Source organism: Toxorhynchites rutilus, chromosome 2 (genome assembly GCF_029784135.1).
Source record: "Toxorhynchites rutilus septentrionalis strain SRP chromosome 2, ASM2978413v1, whole genome shotgun sequence".
NCBI classification, from domain to species: Eukaryota; Metazoa; Arthropoda; class Insecta; order Diptera; family Culicidae; genus Toxorhynchites; species Toxorhynchites rutilus.
The window spans coordinates 194,370,914-194,387,160 of NC_073745.1; the positions used below are offsets into that span (position 1 = coordinate 194,370,914).

The 16,247-nt window shown below is 36.9% G+C and overlaps 1 protein-coding gene across 1 annotated transcript; it reads left to right on the forward strand.

Annotated features, from left to right (window-relative positions):
- Window positions 1-1,216: 1,216 nt before the first annotated feature.
- Window positions 1,217-15,238, forward strand: LOC129767324 (acetylcholinesterase-like). Its single transcript, XM_055768061.1, has 5 exons — window positions 1,217-2,226; window positions 2,280-2,407; window positions 2,467-2,603; window positions 14,250-14,844; window positions 14,906-15,238. The coding sequence occupies exons 1-5, from the start codon at window positions 1,636-1,638 to the stop codon at window positions 15,186-15,188; spliced, it is 1,734 nt and encodes a 577-aa protein (XP_055624036.1). The 5' UTR covers window positions 1,217-1,635; the 3' UTR covers window positions 15,189-15,238.
- Window positions 15,239-16,247: the final 1,009 nt, after the last annotated feature.

Genomic DNA, 16,247 nt, shown 5'->3' on the forward strand with positions numbered 1-16,247 from the left:
CTGCAACATTTGCATGACAAATTTTGATTATTTCGTATTTGAATCTAAACGTTTGAGTGTTTGCTGAGTGCTGAGGTTTCATTTTATCCTTTGATTTTTTTCTGTAATTTTTTACATGAAAAGTTGATCATTCTGAGATCTGTGCTCCATGATATTCGAATAATGGACACCCCTTGGTGTAGTCCTACGTCTCTCCGGTTATGTCCCCGACATTACCCACCCGTCTTTTTATCATTCAATACTATTACCAGTAAACCGGAAGTCGAAACAAGAATTTACAAGAATTTACGTTCATCTGTTGTTGACAAAACATAGAATAAAAGTGAGAAAGGCCACCGAAATAGCGTTCGAGGTAAATTTTCAATGCATTGATATGAAACAAATTGCAGCATACGACCAGCTAATGTATTGTTCTGCGAGGACAAGAATGAAACAATTATCGTCAATTGATTCTACAATAAGAAAAAACCATTTCAGGGCGACCAAACCATTCTACTAAACAGTTATTTCTAAAATTTCTTAACATTATTAAATGATATTACACAGTAGGTCCTAAACAGAATATTTCTAGTGAAAAACTCACGAACTTCTTGGATTTACAACTAATTTAAACAGAATTTTTCGTTGGCACTCTGAAATCGTGGTTTGTTTACATAAAATGACTCCCAAGTTATCATCATACACTTTTATCTACAGTATTGTCAGATACCCTCAGCAGTATTCGGTTAAGAAAATTATTAAAACAGTATTCCGAGTGCAACGAAAAAAACTAGTTTTTTGTGGGAAGCAATACACTTGCCACTGCCTTATAAATGGTTTCGTCAAAAATAATATACAATATCCAGTTCTCAATAAACATAAGTAACTTGAACCTCTTCTAATTCTACTACTTTCTAATGTAAGATTCTCCCATCTTTTTGGTTCGAAATGTTCTGTTTTGGTTTATTTCCGTCACACGAGTGCCACCTAGTTCACCTGTGTCCGCCGTACCAGAATCAGAAACTATATCCAAAGCCGGGCAATCAATGTTCTCGTGTTGAACATACACTGAACGTCATTCTAGACTAGACCATAGGTCAACGGAGCGATTGAACGATTAAGGCCCGAAATCAATCAGAAATCAGCCGGCAAGTAGTTTGCGAAATTGATTGGGTTTTACTTGCACTGAATTCGAGGCGGACATCAATTCAAACAGTCTTGGAATCAACATAGGGCTGGTCAGACATTTTATTCTAGTATTTTACTCAGTACACGATTTTCATGTTTTTTATAAAAACAAACTAAATTTAATACTCGAGTTCCCTGGCTCGAAACCGATATTCTTTTCCAGAACAAATGAAAATAAACATCCCTCATGCAAGGATCAGAGGTCAAAATGATAAGCATAAGCCTTATTACTTTATGGTAAAGTTCCCAAGTGACGCCCAGGAAGAATTCAACTGTGATTGAGTGAAGCGTGCACACGCTCTGTGTTATCAGTAAACGAATTATTGCTGATAAACTATATTTTCTTTCGAATGGCCACGGTATTCTTTTTTACCCTGACAGAACTTCATAGCCAACAGTGTCAAGTGCAAGCGCCAGAAATGCACAGTGTATTTGTAGCACCCGGCAAGTTTGCGTTTCAAAAGTGAAATGTGGATTAGCATTGACTATCTGAGTGCGTTACTAACGCTCGGAGTTGCATTCGGTAAACATGCAATTTGGAATGTGTTCGTACGTTTTTGGCCAGGTTTCGAGCGTCCGATAATAGAAGTACAACAAGGCAGAGTTCAGGGTGTTACAGCAAAACTTCCCAATGGATCCCGATATCATTTTTTCAAAGGCATTCCCTATGCGAGATCACCTGTGGGTGATCTTCGTTTTCGAGCACCGGTTCGATTGGAGCGATTTACAAAAACATTATTAAACTGCAGTACTGATAAAGGCGATTTTATTCAAAATCACGTTGTGTTCGATTGGCCTATCATTGGTTCCGAAAAAGAGCTATATCTTAACGTGTACACCCCCGCGCTACCGAAGAAGGATTCAAACAAATATCCTGTAATGGTTTATATTCATGGTGGTGCCTACAAATATGGAACAGTGAGTTCTCTTATATACGACCCCGAATATTTGATACAGCAGGGAGTAGTTGTGGTGACATTCATTTATCGATTGGGGCCCCTGGGTTTTCTCTGTTTACCAAATGCTGGTATCAGTGGGAATGCTGGACTCAAAGATCAAGTAAGTACAATCGAATTCAATCTCAAGAATGTTAGCAATCGGATATTTCATAGCGTTTAGTTCTTCAATGGGTTCATGAAAATATCGAGCAATTTGGTGGAGACACTGACAACGTTACACTTTTCGGCGAAAGTGCTGGCAGTTGGTCCACATATCTGCATTATTTATCACCAAATTCAAGGTGATAAATAACTTGTTTCCTTTATTAGGGGTAGGTCTAATTTGACTGCTTGATTCCAGAAAGTACTTCCATAGAGTGATATGTCAAAGTGGCGACTCTTGCACAGAGTCCGCATTTCAGGTCGATCCAGAAGGGAAGGCAAGGAAGCTAGCCCGCTTGTTGGGATGCACGGGCGACTCGGATGAGGACGTTCTTGGTATGTTCACTTTAAAATATATATCAAAATAACTTTTTTCTTGTAATGTCACTTGTTCATGAATGAGACAACTTCATGAACAAGAAACAACGAAAAGTCAGTGTTGTTATTCTAGTACAATGATGAACGAAGGGCCAGTGCTAGGCAATCTTCTAAATCCGATGAAACATTATCCCAAATACATGACGCAGGATGATGATGAAGACCTAAATTGTTAGAAAAGAATATGCAATGTGAATGAATTCGTCAAACTTGGTCTCCGAAAGGCCTTTTCACATCTCAGATTTGGTGAAACTCAACACTTTAATGACATCATCAAGAGAACAAAAGAGAAACGAACTTTTGTATATATTGTTATTGATGCTGAGGTCGTCTAACACTCCTATACGTTCATGAACAGCATTGGTCTGTCAGACCGAGAAATCAATAATTCGTTCATTTCCCAGAAAATATCAACACTACGACTTTGCGATTCTCTCTAGCTTCGTTATTCGTCGTTCGTCATCGTTTAGCGTATCGCATGTGTTGGTACAAAGGGGACGTGTACCACTTTTTTAACACTATCGGTCTGACACACCGACGCGAGTATAGGAGTAACCTTTTTGGACAAGTGCCTTTTTTCATATTCTAGAATATTGTTGAATGAAATGTATAAATTAATGTTAGTGGCGTGGAATATTTATTGAATATAATGCATAAGATCATTACCGGACTATTCTTATTTGATTTCAGTGCCTTTTGTAACTGGATTGAACGGATCCATATATTAACTATTCGTCGATATATTCGTCGTTAGATTCATACATTCAAATGTAAAATATAAATGTTTGACATTGGTATAGTTATTCGCAAAATATAAATATCATACATATACACACTAGTGAACGAATTTCACTTGTGGAAGAATAGTAAACAGTAAACTATAAACAAATCGGTAGCTAATGGTAATTTTTAACAGTTACAGTTTCGGGGATCTGTTTTTATAATGGACAATATCGACAAGAAAACAAGAAAAAGAAAAGGATGTTCCTAGAAATCCTTTTATATCATCTTTGGCTATGGATGGGGCATAACATCTAAAAAAAGGCATTAATTCTTAGTTTACCAAGAAAACAGAGACAAAGAATATTAAAAATATGCAAACTTATATTCCAGAACCTGTACCATCTGGTAATTATCTAGAAGGTCGTTAAACTTTTTTTTTTCGATAAAAGACTCGAAAAACCACGCAACAACTGCATGAAAAGTAAAAAATATGTTTGTTTCGAGCATGCAGTTATGATATGTTCTGATTCTTACTTCAATGAAACCACAATCGATTAATACGTTTTTATGTTACTTTATAGCTCTTTAAACTTCCATGAATTATATTCAGTTGCTTACTTTTAATTAATAACAGTGGAAAATTCGAATTTCGTTATTTGTGTTGGAGTATCAAAAATTACTCTATTTTGAGGAGGCTGAATTAGATGACTATTAAAACATAATAAAGACGAAGAAAACATATTTTTTGGATTTTTTTTCATTCAATCATACCCTCTTCAAAAAATGCCAATAAAGCCTGAAAAATACACAATGGCAACATTACGGAGAAGTACAATTTTCGGTCTGTGACACCGTGCGCGAGTATACGTGTTATGATTTTGCACGCGAGAACAGGAGGGTTAAAGGGGTGCGTTTGAAGACAATGTTCCACGTATTCCAAGTTTACAATGTACTAATTCAAATGGAGTTTACGGAGTTTGTTTCATCTGGTTAGATTCATGGGATGCTTTAGTTATGATATTTAAACCGTTTGTTTAGACGTTTTCGTTGCATCCGGTCAAAGTGCCCAACCACCATAGAAACCTTTATTGCACCCTTAAACATCGATATGTCTGATTTGGTTTCATTTGCTTGAATAATTCTCGAGAAGTGCAGAATTTTGTGTTTCATTTGTATGGAAGATCCCCCCCCCCCCTTTTGAGTGGGGGGAGGAGTGTCAAACTATCATAGAAACATGTATTATACCTTAAAACCTTCACATGCCAACTTTGGTTTGGTTTGCTTGATTAATTTCCGAATAATGCAGAAATTTGTGTTTCATTTGTATGGCAGCCCCCCCTTAGAGAGGGGGAGGGGTCTCAAACTGTCACGAAAACCTTCTCCGGCCCCAAAAACCCCTACATACCAATTTTCATGTCGAGCGGTTCAGTAGTTTTGGAGTCTATAAGAGTCAGACAGACAGACATCACTCCATTTTTATATATATATATATATATATATATATATATATATATATATATATATATATATATATATATATATAGATTTCCGACTTGCAACATAAAATACTCGTAGCAGAAAGCTGCCAGCATAAAACCAATGTGTATGTGTGATAGAGGAAAACATTCTAAAGACGTTCTAGTGGGGGTGAACATTGAAAAAAATAACTGAATAATTTGAAAAGAAAATTCGTGATGCCCGACTAAAGGCGGGTTGGGCTGTAGAAGGTTAATAAAGATTTGGTGGCCCTGAAAATACCCGTTTTGTTTGGTTGTTGGGTATTATTAGTCCACTTCACTAGTGTTTACCTAGTGATGATGATAGAAGAATGGTAAATAGTCGTTGGATGGTGCATATCAGATAGAAGATGTCGAATGAGATATGGTAAACGTAATTTTCTTTATAATTTTTACTTTCTGAGTGTTTATTCAACCTTTTATTCAACGCAATATGAATTTTAATTGGACTAACAACACCTAATACTATATGTAGAGCATACGGGAAATCACTTTTTCGAATATTTCATCACTTTTCCAATTTTTCTCGCCGTATGAACATTGCATGGGTGGAAATGAACACAACAAAACTGACAGCCTAAACCGAACGACTCGTTCTCGAGTGGGAGCACACCTTGGTTTTTATTTATGAAAATTTAAATGAATCGTTTCTAATTTCAAGTTATTTTTAACACAACTGCTACTATATACAATTTTACACATTCATTCAATTTAACATTTCACGAAGCAACCAACATTAAAGTTTCAAATTTAAATTTTATTTGCTAGAATTAATCGCAATATGAAAATGCCCCCGACTTGCACACATTTGCAATGCCGATTTCCTCGGGCACCTTGGTTTTGATGTCTCTGTTAGGGAACACATTTCGGTAGGAACAAAAGCTCCCCCTACTTTCATGTATTCGCATTGTCGATTTCTCTCGGGTACCTTGATTTTGATGTCTCTGTTAGGGAACATATTTCGGTGGGAACAAAAGTTCCCCCTTCTTTCATGTATTTGCAATGCCATTTTTCTCCCCAGGCAGCTTAGTTTAGATGTCTCTGTTAGGGAACCGCCACATGTGTCGACGATTTCGACCAATAAGAAGTGGGTATTTCTGTTAGGATAGGGGTTGAGATTTCTCAATTGTTCGATAGTTAGTTTATGACATATATCATTTTATTCAATGTAAAAAATTGTTATGGAGTTCCGAAATCGATTGACGAAAAAATCTCATCAATCCATCATGAAATGACTGAGCAATAAGCGTTTGAAATTGGACAATTTTCACGATGTGCTCGATGTGCTTTTCAATTTATACCCCAATATGTTCCCGAAAGGCGTAATCCTTCGTCAAAAAACTGAGAAGTTTTTGACGCCAAACGGTTATTGTAATATATATTGTACAGTGTGCCATTAACAAACAATGGCGTTCAAAAAATAGGAGGGTAACGTTCAAGGCACGACCGTATTGTTATAGTAGGACTATGAACTTATTCCATTCAATAATTCGATCCGATTTCTGAAACCATAAGCTAAGCCAAGCATCAAACTTTCATCATTCATTCGAAATAATTCTTTAAAAAATACATCTTCTATTGGGTTCGTGGTTATCTCGGAATTCTTGGAAACACAGCCGGTTGGCTAGGGAGGAACAAAACATCAGAACGCACGTGCTTGACATTATCCAGGTGTTCAATAGTTAGTTTCGAAGGATATACAAATTTCTCCCTTGTTATAGACGCGTAGAAATATTTCCTATCGGTTGATGCAAATCTATCGAGAAATGGCGGTACTTAAATCGCAATATTTTTCCTCTCCTATCTCATTGCCTGTAGAACTAACGCTGCATGTAATTCGTGTATCACGTCACCGTCTTTTGGAGGATACCTGCAATTCAAATGATTGAGAAAAGAGTCTTCAATTCTCACACATAAAATAATGCTCACTCTCATTGCCGCAGTTCGGACATAACAAGCAGATTAAAATTTCAAATGCAACGGCGTGGAACTCTATGCTCTGCTTCCACCGAACAGAATAACACTGCTATCTTGAAATATCTTCCATTCTTTCCATTATTGTATCGAGCTGTGCATGTGTGATATCTGTGTGGTATCGGTTGAACAGATTCTAGTCAGTGTAAAAGTGTGCTGAACATAAACTGACATTTCCATGTACGGTCTCATTGATTCTGCCTCGTTCCGTATCCAACCGTCAAGCAGATCAGAAGCGAGCAATATTCACTTCTCTTGCAGCCTATAGAATTGCACAATATCAGTATAAGAATGGATGTTGTTCGTTCGCTAGAGAGTGTGATTTCAAATCTGAACCAGCGAAATTGCACTAAGCACATACCGAATAACGCTTGGGAGTAGCAAATCACTCTCATTGTACATGTTAGTACATAGGTTTTTTTCTTACCTGATAAGGTCACTAAGAAATCTTCATTGAAAACTCTCGTACTATATATATATTTTTTCATCACTCTCATATTATGTTCCAAAAATTTTTTACAACCTGAGAAGGTCGCTGAGAAACTCTTTCATTATTCCTCGAATAGACGATATATTTTTTAGCCTGAGAAGGTCACAGAGGAAATTCCCGGCTTAGGGGCTTATCCTTTTCTTTCTTTACATAATGACCATGAATAACAGCTATTACAACCATCCTCCTTAGGGGCTATGGACCCTCTGCTCTGGTTCTCAATAGTTTCAGGATCATTTTCTGACATGTTGTTCCGTCTGCTGGGAGCTATGGGTGGACTGTATATGATGGTTGCTCCACTCATGGAGACAACCGGGTGCGTGGAAGGAACCCTTGTGTTCCTCACGCCTTATTCTTCCTTGCTCTGAAAAGAGCACATAAACTCTTTTGGATGTGCTTTGGAAAAAGGGTTTGAGCAGTGCAGAATGAAAACATGGTGTTCAAATTATTTACACTTCATTCATGACTAATCGAATTCACATTATTTAATTGATGCGATTCCACTGCGTCATTGCTGCTACTGAGGTTATGCTGATGCTGCTGTTGCTACTCTTGCGATGCAGATGGATTTTTGCTACTCGTTATCATGCAGCGACTCTTGCTGATATTGCTACTGTTGTTGTTGCTTGGTCTGCACTTTTGCACTTTTGTACTCTTGCGCTTGTTGCTAGCTGGATGGAAACTGTTTTTTCCGCGGTCAGGAGTCAGGTTTTGTATTATGACTTTAAACTATTTCAGTTCATTCGTCTCTAGCCTTGAGAAAGGCCCTTGAAAAAACTTTACTCTACTCCTGCACTACACCTCCACCCTCATTGCCTTGAGAAAGGCACTCGATCCCTCGTCGTCCAGCTCGTCCAGCAACGATGTTATCCAGTCGGTGTCCACACAAAGAGTGAGTTTTTCCCTCCTTTCCACGCGGACTGGCGGCTGCTTTTATGCACGACTATTGCATAACGAAGAGAAAAAGGGGGAGGGACTTACTATCTGATTTGTTTCCCTCTTCAGTACGCTTCTTGGACTGAACACATGTTACTATAGAGATTTATTATTCGCAGGCGGAGTTATTTTTGTAGTTGAAATTCTCAATATATCAATTATAGGGGATGGTGTGCAGGACACAATAGCATTGCTGAGTTGACGTTGGACTACGGAATGATTTTATTTAATTCACTTGTTCAACTTTTCGGATATTATTCTAGAATGCATAAACTTTTTTGAAATAAATCTCTTAAATTTTTTTATAGAAAGTTTTACGGACCCTGAAAAAGTCCGACGGTTTGTATGGTTCTGTATATATAGCTGAAAAGTGAATCACGATTTACTCTTGTCCTCGCCATGACAACTCCCAGGCTCGCATATGTCGAAATTCGTTTTTTTTTTGTTGCCAATGCACGAACTAAACTCCTCCACATCGCAAACGCTCTTCTTCTAGACACAAAGGCAATTATATATTTGTTCCACCGTTCCATTACCTACCTTTAACACTCCTATACTCCGCTATTCATCGTTCGTCGTCGTTTAGCGTATCGCATGTGTTGGTACAAAGAGGACGTGTGCCACTTTTTTAACACTTTCGGTCTGACACACCGACGCGAGTATATGAGTAACTTTTTTGGACAAGTGCCGTTTTTCGTATTCTATAATATTGTTGAATGAAATGTATAAATTAATGTTAGTGGCATGGAATATTTATTGAATATAATGCGTAAGATTATTACCGGACTATTTGTATTTGATTTCAGTCCCTTTTGTAACTGGATTGAACGGATCCATATATTAACTATTCGTCGTTAGATTCATACGTTCAAAAGCAAAATCTAAATGTTTGGCTTTCGTATAGTTATTCGCTAAATATAATGGTCATACATATACACACTTGTGAAAGAATTTCACTTGTTGAAGAATTGTAAACAGTAAACTATAAACTAATTGGTAGCTTATGGTAATTTTTAACAGTTACAGTTTCGGGGATATTTTTTTAATGGACAATATCGACAAGAGAGGAAGAGACAGAAAAGGAAGTTCCTAGAAATCCTTTTATATCATCTTTTTATGCTCCATCTAAAAAAAAGGCATTAATTCTTAGTTTACCAAAAAACGTGACAAAGAATATTAGAAATATGCAAACTTTATATTCCAGAACCTTTATCATCTGGTAATTATCAAGAAGGTCGTTATACATTCTTCTCTTCGATAAAAGACCTGAAAAACACGAAACAACTGCATGAAATGTAAAAAATATGTTTCTTTCGAGCATGTAGTTATGATATGTTCTGATTCTTACTCCAATGAAACCACAATCGATTAATATATTTTTATGTTATTTTATAGCTCTTCATACTTCCATGAATTATATTCAGTTGCTTACTTTCAATTAATATCAGTGAAAAATTCGAATTTCGTTATTTGTTTTAGAGTATCAAAAATAACTCTATTTTGAGGAGGCTGAATTAGATGACTATTAAAACATAATAAAGACGAAGAAAACATATTTTTTGGAGTTTTTTTCATTCAATCATACCCTCTTCAAAAAATGCCAATAAAGCCTGAAAAATACACAATGTCAACATTACAGAGAAGTTCAATTTTCGGTCTGTGACACCGTGCGCGAGTATACGTGTTATGATTTTGTACGCGAGTACAGGAGGGTTAATAACGTACAAAGACATCAATTCGTACATGTGATTCAATCATACACAAACACTCTCCACCAGGAGAAATGAAAATCAACTCGTTGCTTCTTTTCAGCGAACTTCTCCTAAGATTTATTAACAGAAATTTACATTGTATCTTTCATACTTATACTTCTTAAACACTAGACATGGTAATAAAGGAATAAAACTCAGCTTACTAAACACGGGAACATAAAAAAAACACATATCTACTTCAGTTGTCCTCTCAAAAATAATCTTAGTCTTTTTCGAATTTCTTCTGGTGTCATATTTATAGAAATCACTTCTTGGAGCATGTTAAACTCACGCATGAATCTAGTTGTAGGTTCGTACTAGGTATAATTTTTGGACCTCAGGGGTGGATCAAACACCCTCCGGCGGCGAAGAGAAACGGGGTTGGTATTTAAATTTATCCGTTCGTAGAAACACGGAGTCATCATTATCACGGTGTTATCGACCTCGGCATCGTGATATAACACAGTGTCTTAACCAACTTTGGTTTAATTGTGGTAGAGATAATTTCCATATGTGAACATCTCACTGTGACTAATGGTCCCGTAGATGACACTCTGCCTATATGTTTCTGCATCAACCGAGCGAAATTCGCCGACATCCGTAACAAACAACGGCTGGAAATAAACATGTAGACGGCACAAGCATCCTCCGTCACCAGCTAACTCAGAGGTTCTGTACTCAGTGTTCCAGCTCATCGAGTGGTTCCAAATAGGGCGCCACTTCCTGTGAATACGCTGATTATTAACAGGTAGCGACGCTACTTGCGCTTTGTTTGCTCCATCCAACCGGCTTCCCCAGATCACTAATTAATCACATTATTTCACATTATTTTTTTTAGCTGAATTTCAGACAAAAATGAATCAACGCCAAGCCTCACAATCACAACAAGCCACTGAAAGTTCATTCATTCACTTTCGTTTTGCTCTAAGACGAGAACAGACAATAGGGGGTCGATTTTGGACCTGTTTTCGAACCAGCTGCTCAGTTCTAGGGGTTGCAAGGGTTGCTAATAATATTTGAAAATACACTTCGACATAATGTACTCATGGTATGTACTCTTACACTAATTTTCATGATAGAGCATAAAAAAAAGTGTAATACGCAACAATTTTGCTTTTATTTTTTCTATCATCCAAATGTAATTATTCATAGATTATATGATACGAACACATATGTTAGGGACGTGAAATAGTCTTCAGAAACCTTAGAGTTGAAGAGTAAGGCTGAGGACACAGTGAGTGCTGTGACATACTGATCGCGCGTTTTTGGACGTTTCATTCCACTCCATTCTACATGTAAACAACCCAGCACAAGACATGATAACATGTCTTCATTTTGTAGACAGTTGAATTGTGAGATATTTAATTTTGTAATAAATTGTATGTATGCGATATTTCTCTCAAAAAATTCAACCAACCGAACATATTAAATGAAATTACAGCAAATGAAACGTTTTTCTCAGTGGCATTTGGTTACTTTTTCTCATGTGTCTTATATTATTTTTTATTCACTCAATCAACGGAAATTTTCGTGTTCATGTTCATGTGTTTCCTGGATGCTTTATGATAAGCCACGGTCAACGATATTGAAGATCCGTTTTTTTCTGTGAACATGGTAAATAGAAAGCCCTGAACCTAATATCGTGTTTTTTTAGAACTCATTGCAATAAATATAAAAAACATCAAAAATGGTTTTCATTATATGCATTATGAAAATAAGAATAAAGTTATTTATTTTATCGAACAAAACGAAAATAGTAACTTAACAACTCAATTTTTATTTTCGTTCGATGAGTTCGATTGTAAAAATATTTATGAAAATCGTCTGGCAACCATCACTTCTGACACCGTATTGATAGTCATCTTATGTTTGAAGAATTTCATGACTTTTGAGTCACCCTGTGCTACAGTGGAGCCGTCACATGTCAAAAAGTAAATAAAAACAAAAAACACTCTCTCGAAAGCCATTCGGCCGTAGTTTTGTAGTAGTTTAGACGACTGTTCACATATTCTAGGGGAGGTGAACACATATAAAGGGGTCCCTTTTGTGGTTTTGACCCAGAAAAAATATGCCACCCCAACCAAAATTAAGCCTCATTTTGAAAAACGTTATGTGTTCCCTAATACGTTTTTGTACGTATGAGAAAATTTCAATTGCGGTTCTAGGTGAATAGGCCTAGCTCATTTCATACATGTACCTACTATTTTAATAATGATTTAAACAAATTTGGTCAAGAAAACACACATAAATCTATCTCTTCTACCGTGATATGTGCGAGTGGCCACTTTGCCTCCCACAGGTGACCACTTTACCTTCTCACTAAAAAAATGTTCGATTTTTCATACGATACGATTTTGGTACCATTTTCAATTTTCATAATAAAAGCCGTTTACTATCTTGAACTACAATATTCTTCGAAGAACGAGAATTTTAGTGGCGTGGGGACACAGGAAATGGGCATGTTCCTTAGGGTGACCACATTCCCCCCAGTTCCCCTATATCAGTTCATTCAATTTCAACATCATTCTCGACCACTGACGAAATGGTAAAATTCTGTAAGGAATATAAGAAAATACAGAAAAATTCTAATAGGGAGAATAACATAAGATAGCGTTGCGGAGTGTGATGGATGTGAATTCCATGGTTTATCAGCAATGTTCCAAGATCATTTCAATTCCTATGTAAGAAATTCTAGGTTTATATAGTTCTATCATAAAAAATAAACAGTAAATTTAAATTAATTTAAAATAGACCAAAGGTGCAAGAAAATGTAGCCAAACAAAAATTTTAACATTAGGTTGGGAAAAAAATAATCCATGATTTTCTCGGTAGCTGGCTTTAGAGATCAATAGCTCGCGTAATATCAATACAGTTTCAAGATAAGGCTCGTTGTAAAGGATAAAAATACTAAACTTCACTTCGCGCTAAAAAAAATCTTTTGCTGTTTTTTGTTTGTTCCATTTAGTTGTGAGTTACAGAGTGTTCGCAATCGAAGACTTCTACGAGAGAGGCATTATGAAGTTACCATTAGAATGGCAACAAATTTCACAACAAAAAGGTGCATATTTATTTGACTAAAATCGGGCAATCTGAACCATATTAAGTAGAGTTTTGAATTTCACGCAAAATAATGGATTACTTTTTTCCCAACCTAATGTTTTATATTATTTTAATTTGTTCGAAATCTTCAAATGATAATGGAACCATTAATTGTGGAGCGTTGGGCGTCGAGATTTGAAGATTGAGCGTTCAGCGTTAGAACCACCATTTTTGCAAATGTCGAAAAAAAGGACTTCCGATTTGGCCTCTGTTTTCCCCAATTCTAATAATCATGATCCGCACCGACCAGTATAGAACGCAATTGAAGAGTTATACTATTCCGAAATATCTAAAAAACAAAACAAGAATTTTATGTAATGAATAGCCGTTGCGAATTAGCAAACTTTCTCTTTTATCTTCCTTACCACATTATTTCCCACCTTTTTATATAAGGGAAATAGGAAAAACGAACACCCATGTATAATTGATAAATTACATTCTTATTTTAAATTCTTTTAATTTTTGGGGTATTTTTCGTTACGTGAAAGTTTTACCATCACTTCTCTTCAAGTTTATCGAATCAGCGGTGTAGTTTTTACTCCAGAAATATTGTCGAAAAATAAAATACTAATCAAGTCAGGTAAGACGGACACTCCACCGACAAAAGACAAACATTTTGTTTTGAAAATAATTTGATTATCTCCTCCTTCTTTTAAAAAAAACTGCTCACTAACTACGTTTGCAAGTGCAACCACATATCATGAACGAATCAGCAGAGCGGTTTTTAAAACGTAATCCGAATGCCGGAAGATATTTCATACATGAAAAAATGAGAAAAATTACAAGCCCTTCTAGGTAATTTTAGTCTAGCATTTTTGTTAGATCATTTTTAAGGCATATTTGAAGACCTCCAAATCTTATCGAGCACAAAAACTTGAATATTCAGTTAGTGTCTTTCTTTCCCGCCAAGTGTCCGTCTATCCCGACTCAATCTTATTTTCTCAATGATGCCGGATACATTCATGTTTCAAAATTGTTACCTCTAAGACAAATTTTATTATAAAAAGAGACCTAGACTATCAATTTGTGATAAGATAGTTATATATTTTTTGTGAAATTCACGGTGTCCGTCTATACCAACCTTCCCCCTACTAATTATATGATCTATTTCCAGATACTTTGATGAAAGCCCCAGCCAGTGCTTTGGTAAAATACCAAGACGATGTCATAGGTCCAGATGAGGAAGGTTGTTTCCATCGATTTCTTTTCAAACCCGTGATCGAGCAGCAATCCACTGAAGACAGCATTATTACTCGAACACCCGAAGAAATTATGAAGTCCTTTGACACACTTGATATGCCGATAATGTCCGGATGCACAAGCGGAGAAGGGATGCTTGCATTAACGTTGAGCAAATATCGCTTAGAGGACTACAACAGACATCCTGAGTGGCTTCTACCGCGATTCATAGGCCAAACGAAAAACCTAGAACAGAAAATCGGCATTGGACAAGAGGTTAAAAACTTCTACCTTGGTGGGAATAACATCAGCTGGGAAGCTATTAATCAAACATGCGATTTGATGTCGGATGTCACATTCGTTGTCAGCAGCAATTTGAGCGCGGAATGGATAGCCAAATTTCAGCCGAATGTGAAGCATTACAACTACAATTTTTCGTTCAATGGTCGATTTGACCTTCTGAAGAAACTTTACAACATAGGGTCGGTTAACGGAGTTTGCCACGGTGATGATATTTTCTATCTGTTTAGGTTAGTTATGTTATTATTTCGAATGCTTTCAACAACTGACACTACAAGTTGAACATTTTAGCCCATCTTTTCTACCGACATTGCCTACAGACAGCAACGAGTGCAAAGTACGGGATGTTTTCGTTAAAGTCATCACAAATTTTGCCAAATTCGGTGATCCTACTCCGGGTGGATCTATGCTTGGTTTCGCGTGGGAACCAATACAGCCATTTGATCGCAGTTCGGAACATTTCAACTTGAGATGCTTGGAAATCACGCAATCGCCACGTATGCTGCAAAATCCAAATCAAGACAGAATGGAATTCTGGAGAAAAGTGATTACGAAACACACGAATTTGTTATAATTTATGCTGATGTGATGAATAAAACAATGAACAACAAACCAATTAAACATTTTTTTGTCGATTCAAATTCGAATGTCTCTATTTCGTTCATGATTCATTGAGTCGTAAACTTTTATCGATTGAAATATATGTGATAGCATGTAATAGGAGTACCGGTAAATTTCTTCGATTTTTTTTTCAATAATTAATGCCTTATTCTGCAAAAATGGTTACAAATTTAATATTCAAAATATTTCCCATAGCTAGTCAGAACTTTTTCCCATCTTTCTGGCAACTCACGGATACCTTTGCGGAAATGATCGGCCGGTTTGTCGGCTAACCACGAATCGATCCAATTTTTGACTTCATCAACAATGAAGAAGTGCTGGCCAACCAGGCCATGTTGTGTCGATCGAAAAAGGTAGTAATCGGACGGAGCAATTTCTGGAGAATACGGCGGGTGGGATAGGACATACCATTTCAGCGTTTCCAAATATGTTTTGACCGGTTTCGCGACATGCGGCCGAGCATTGTCGTGCTGCAAAATAACTTTATCGTGTCTTTGCTCGCTTTGTGGCCGTTTTTCCTTCAGTGCACGGCTTAAACGCATCAATTGTCGTTGGTAGAGGTCCCCCGTAATGGTTTCACTCGGTTTTAGCAGCTCATAGTACACCACACCCAGCTAGATCCACCAAATAGACAGCATCATCTTCTGGCCGTGAATATTATGCGCAGCCATCGATTCTGATGCACTTTTCTTTTAGGCCGTTGGAGCAGTCGTTCGTACGTTCGGAACGTTCTTCGTCTTCCAAGTCAAAATTACCACTTTGAAACCGAGCAAACCACGTCTGACACGTTCGCTCAGTTGGAGCATGGTCATCATACACTTCCACCAAAATTCGATGACTTCCCGTAGTTTTTTTTTTTCATATTGAAGTAATGAAGTAACACTCCCCGCAAAAACACTCTCGTTGGTACGAAATTCGACATATTCGAAGTGGCAAAAAACTATGTTGTTTACACTTCAACTTTTTGACATATACTGAAAATGACGCGCAATGACAGTAGCTTTCCAACGAA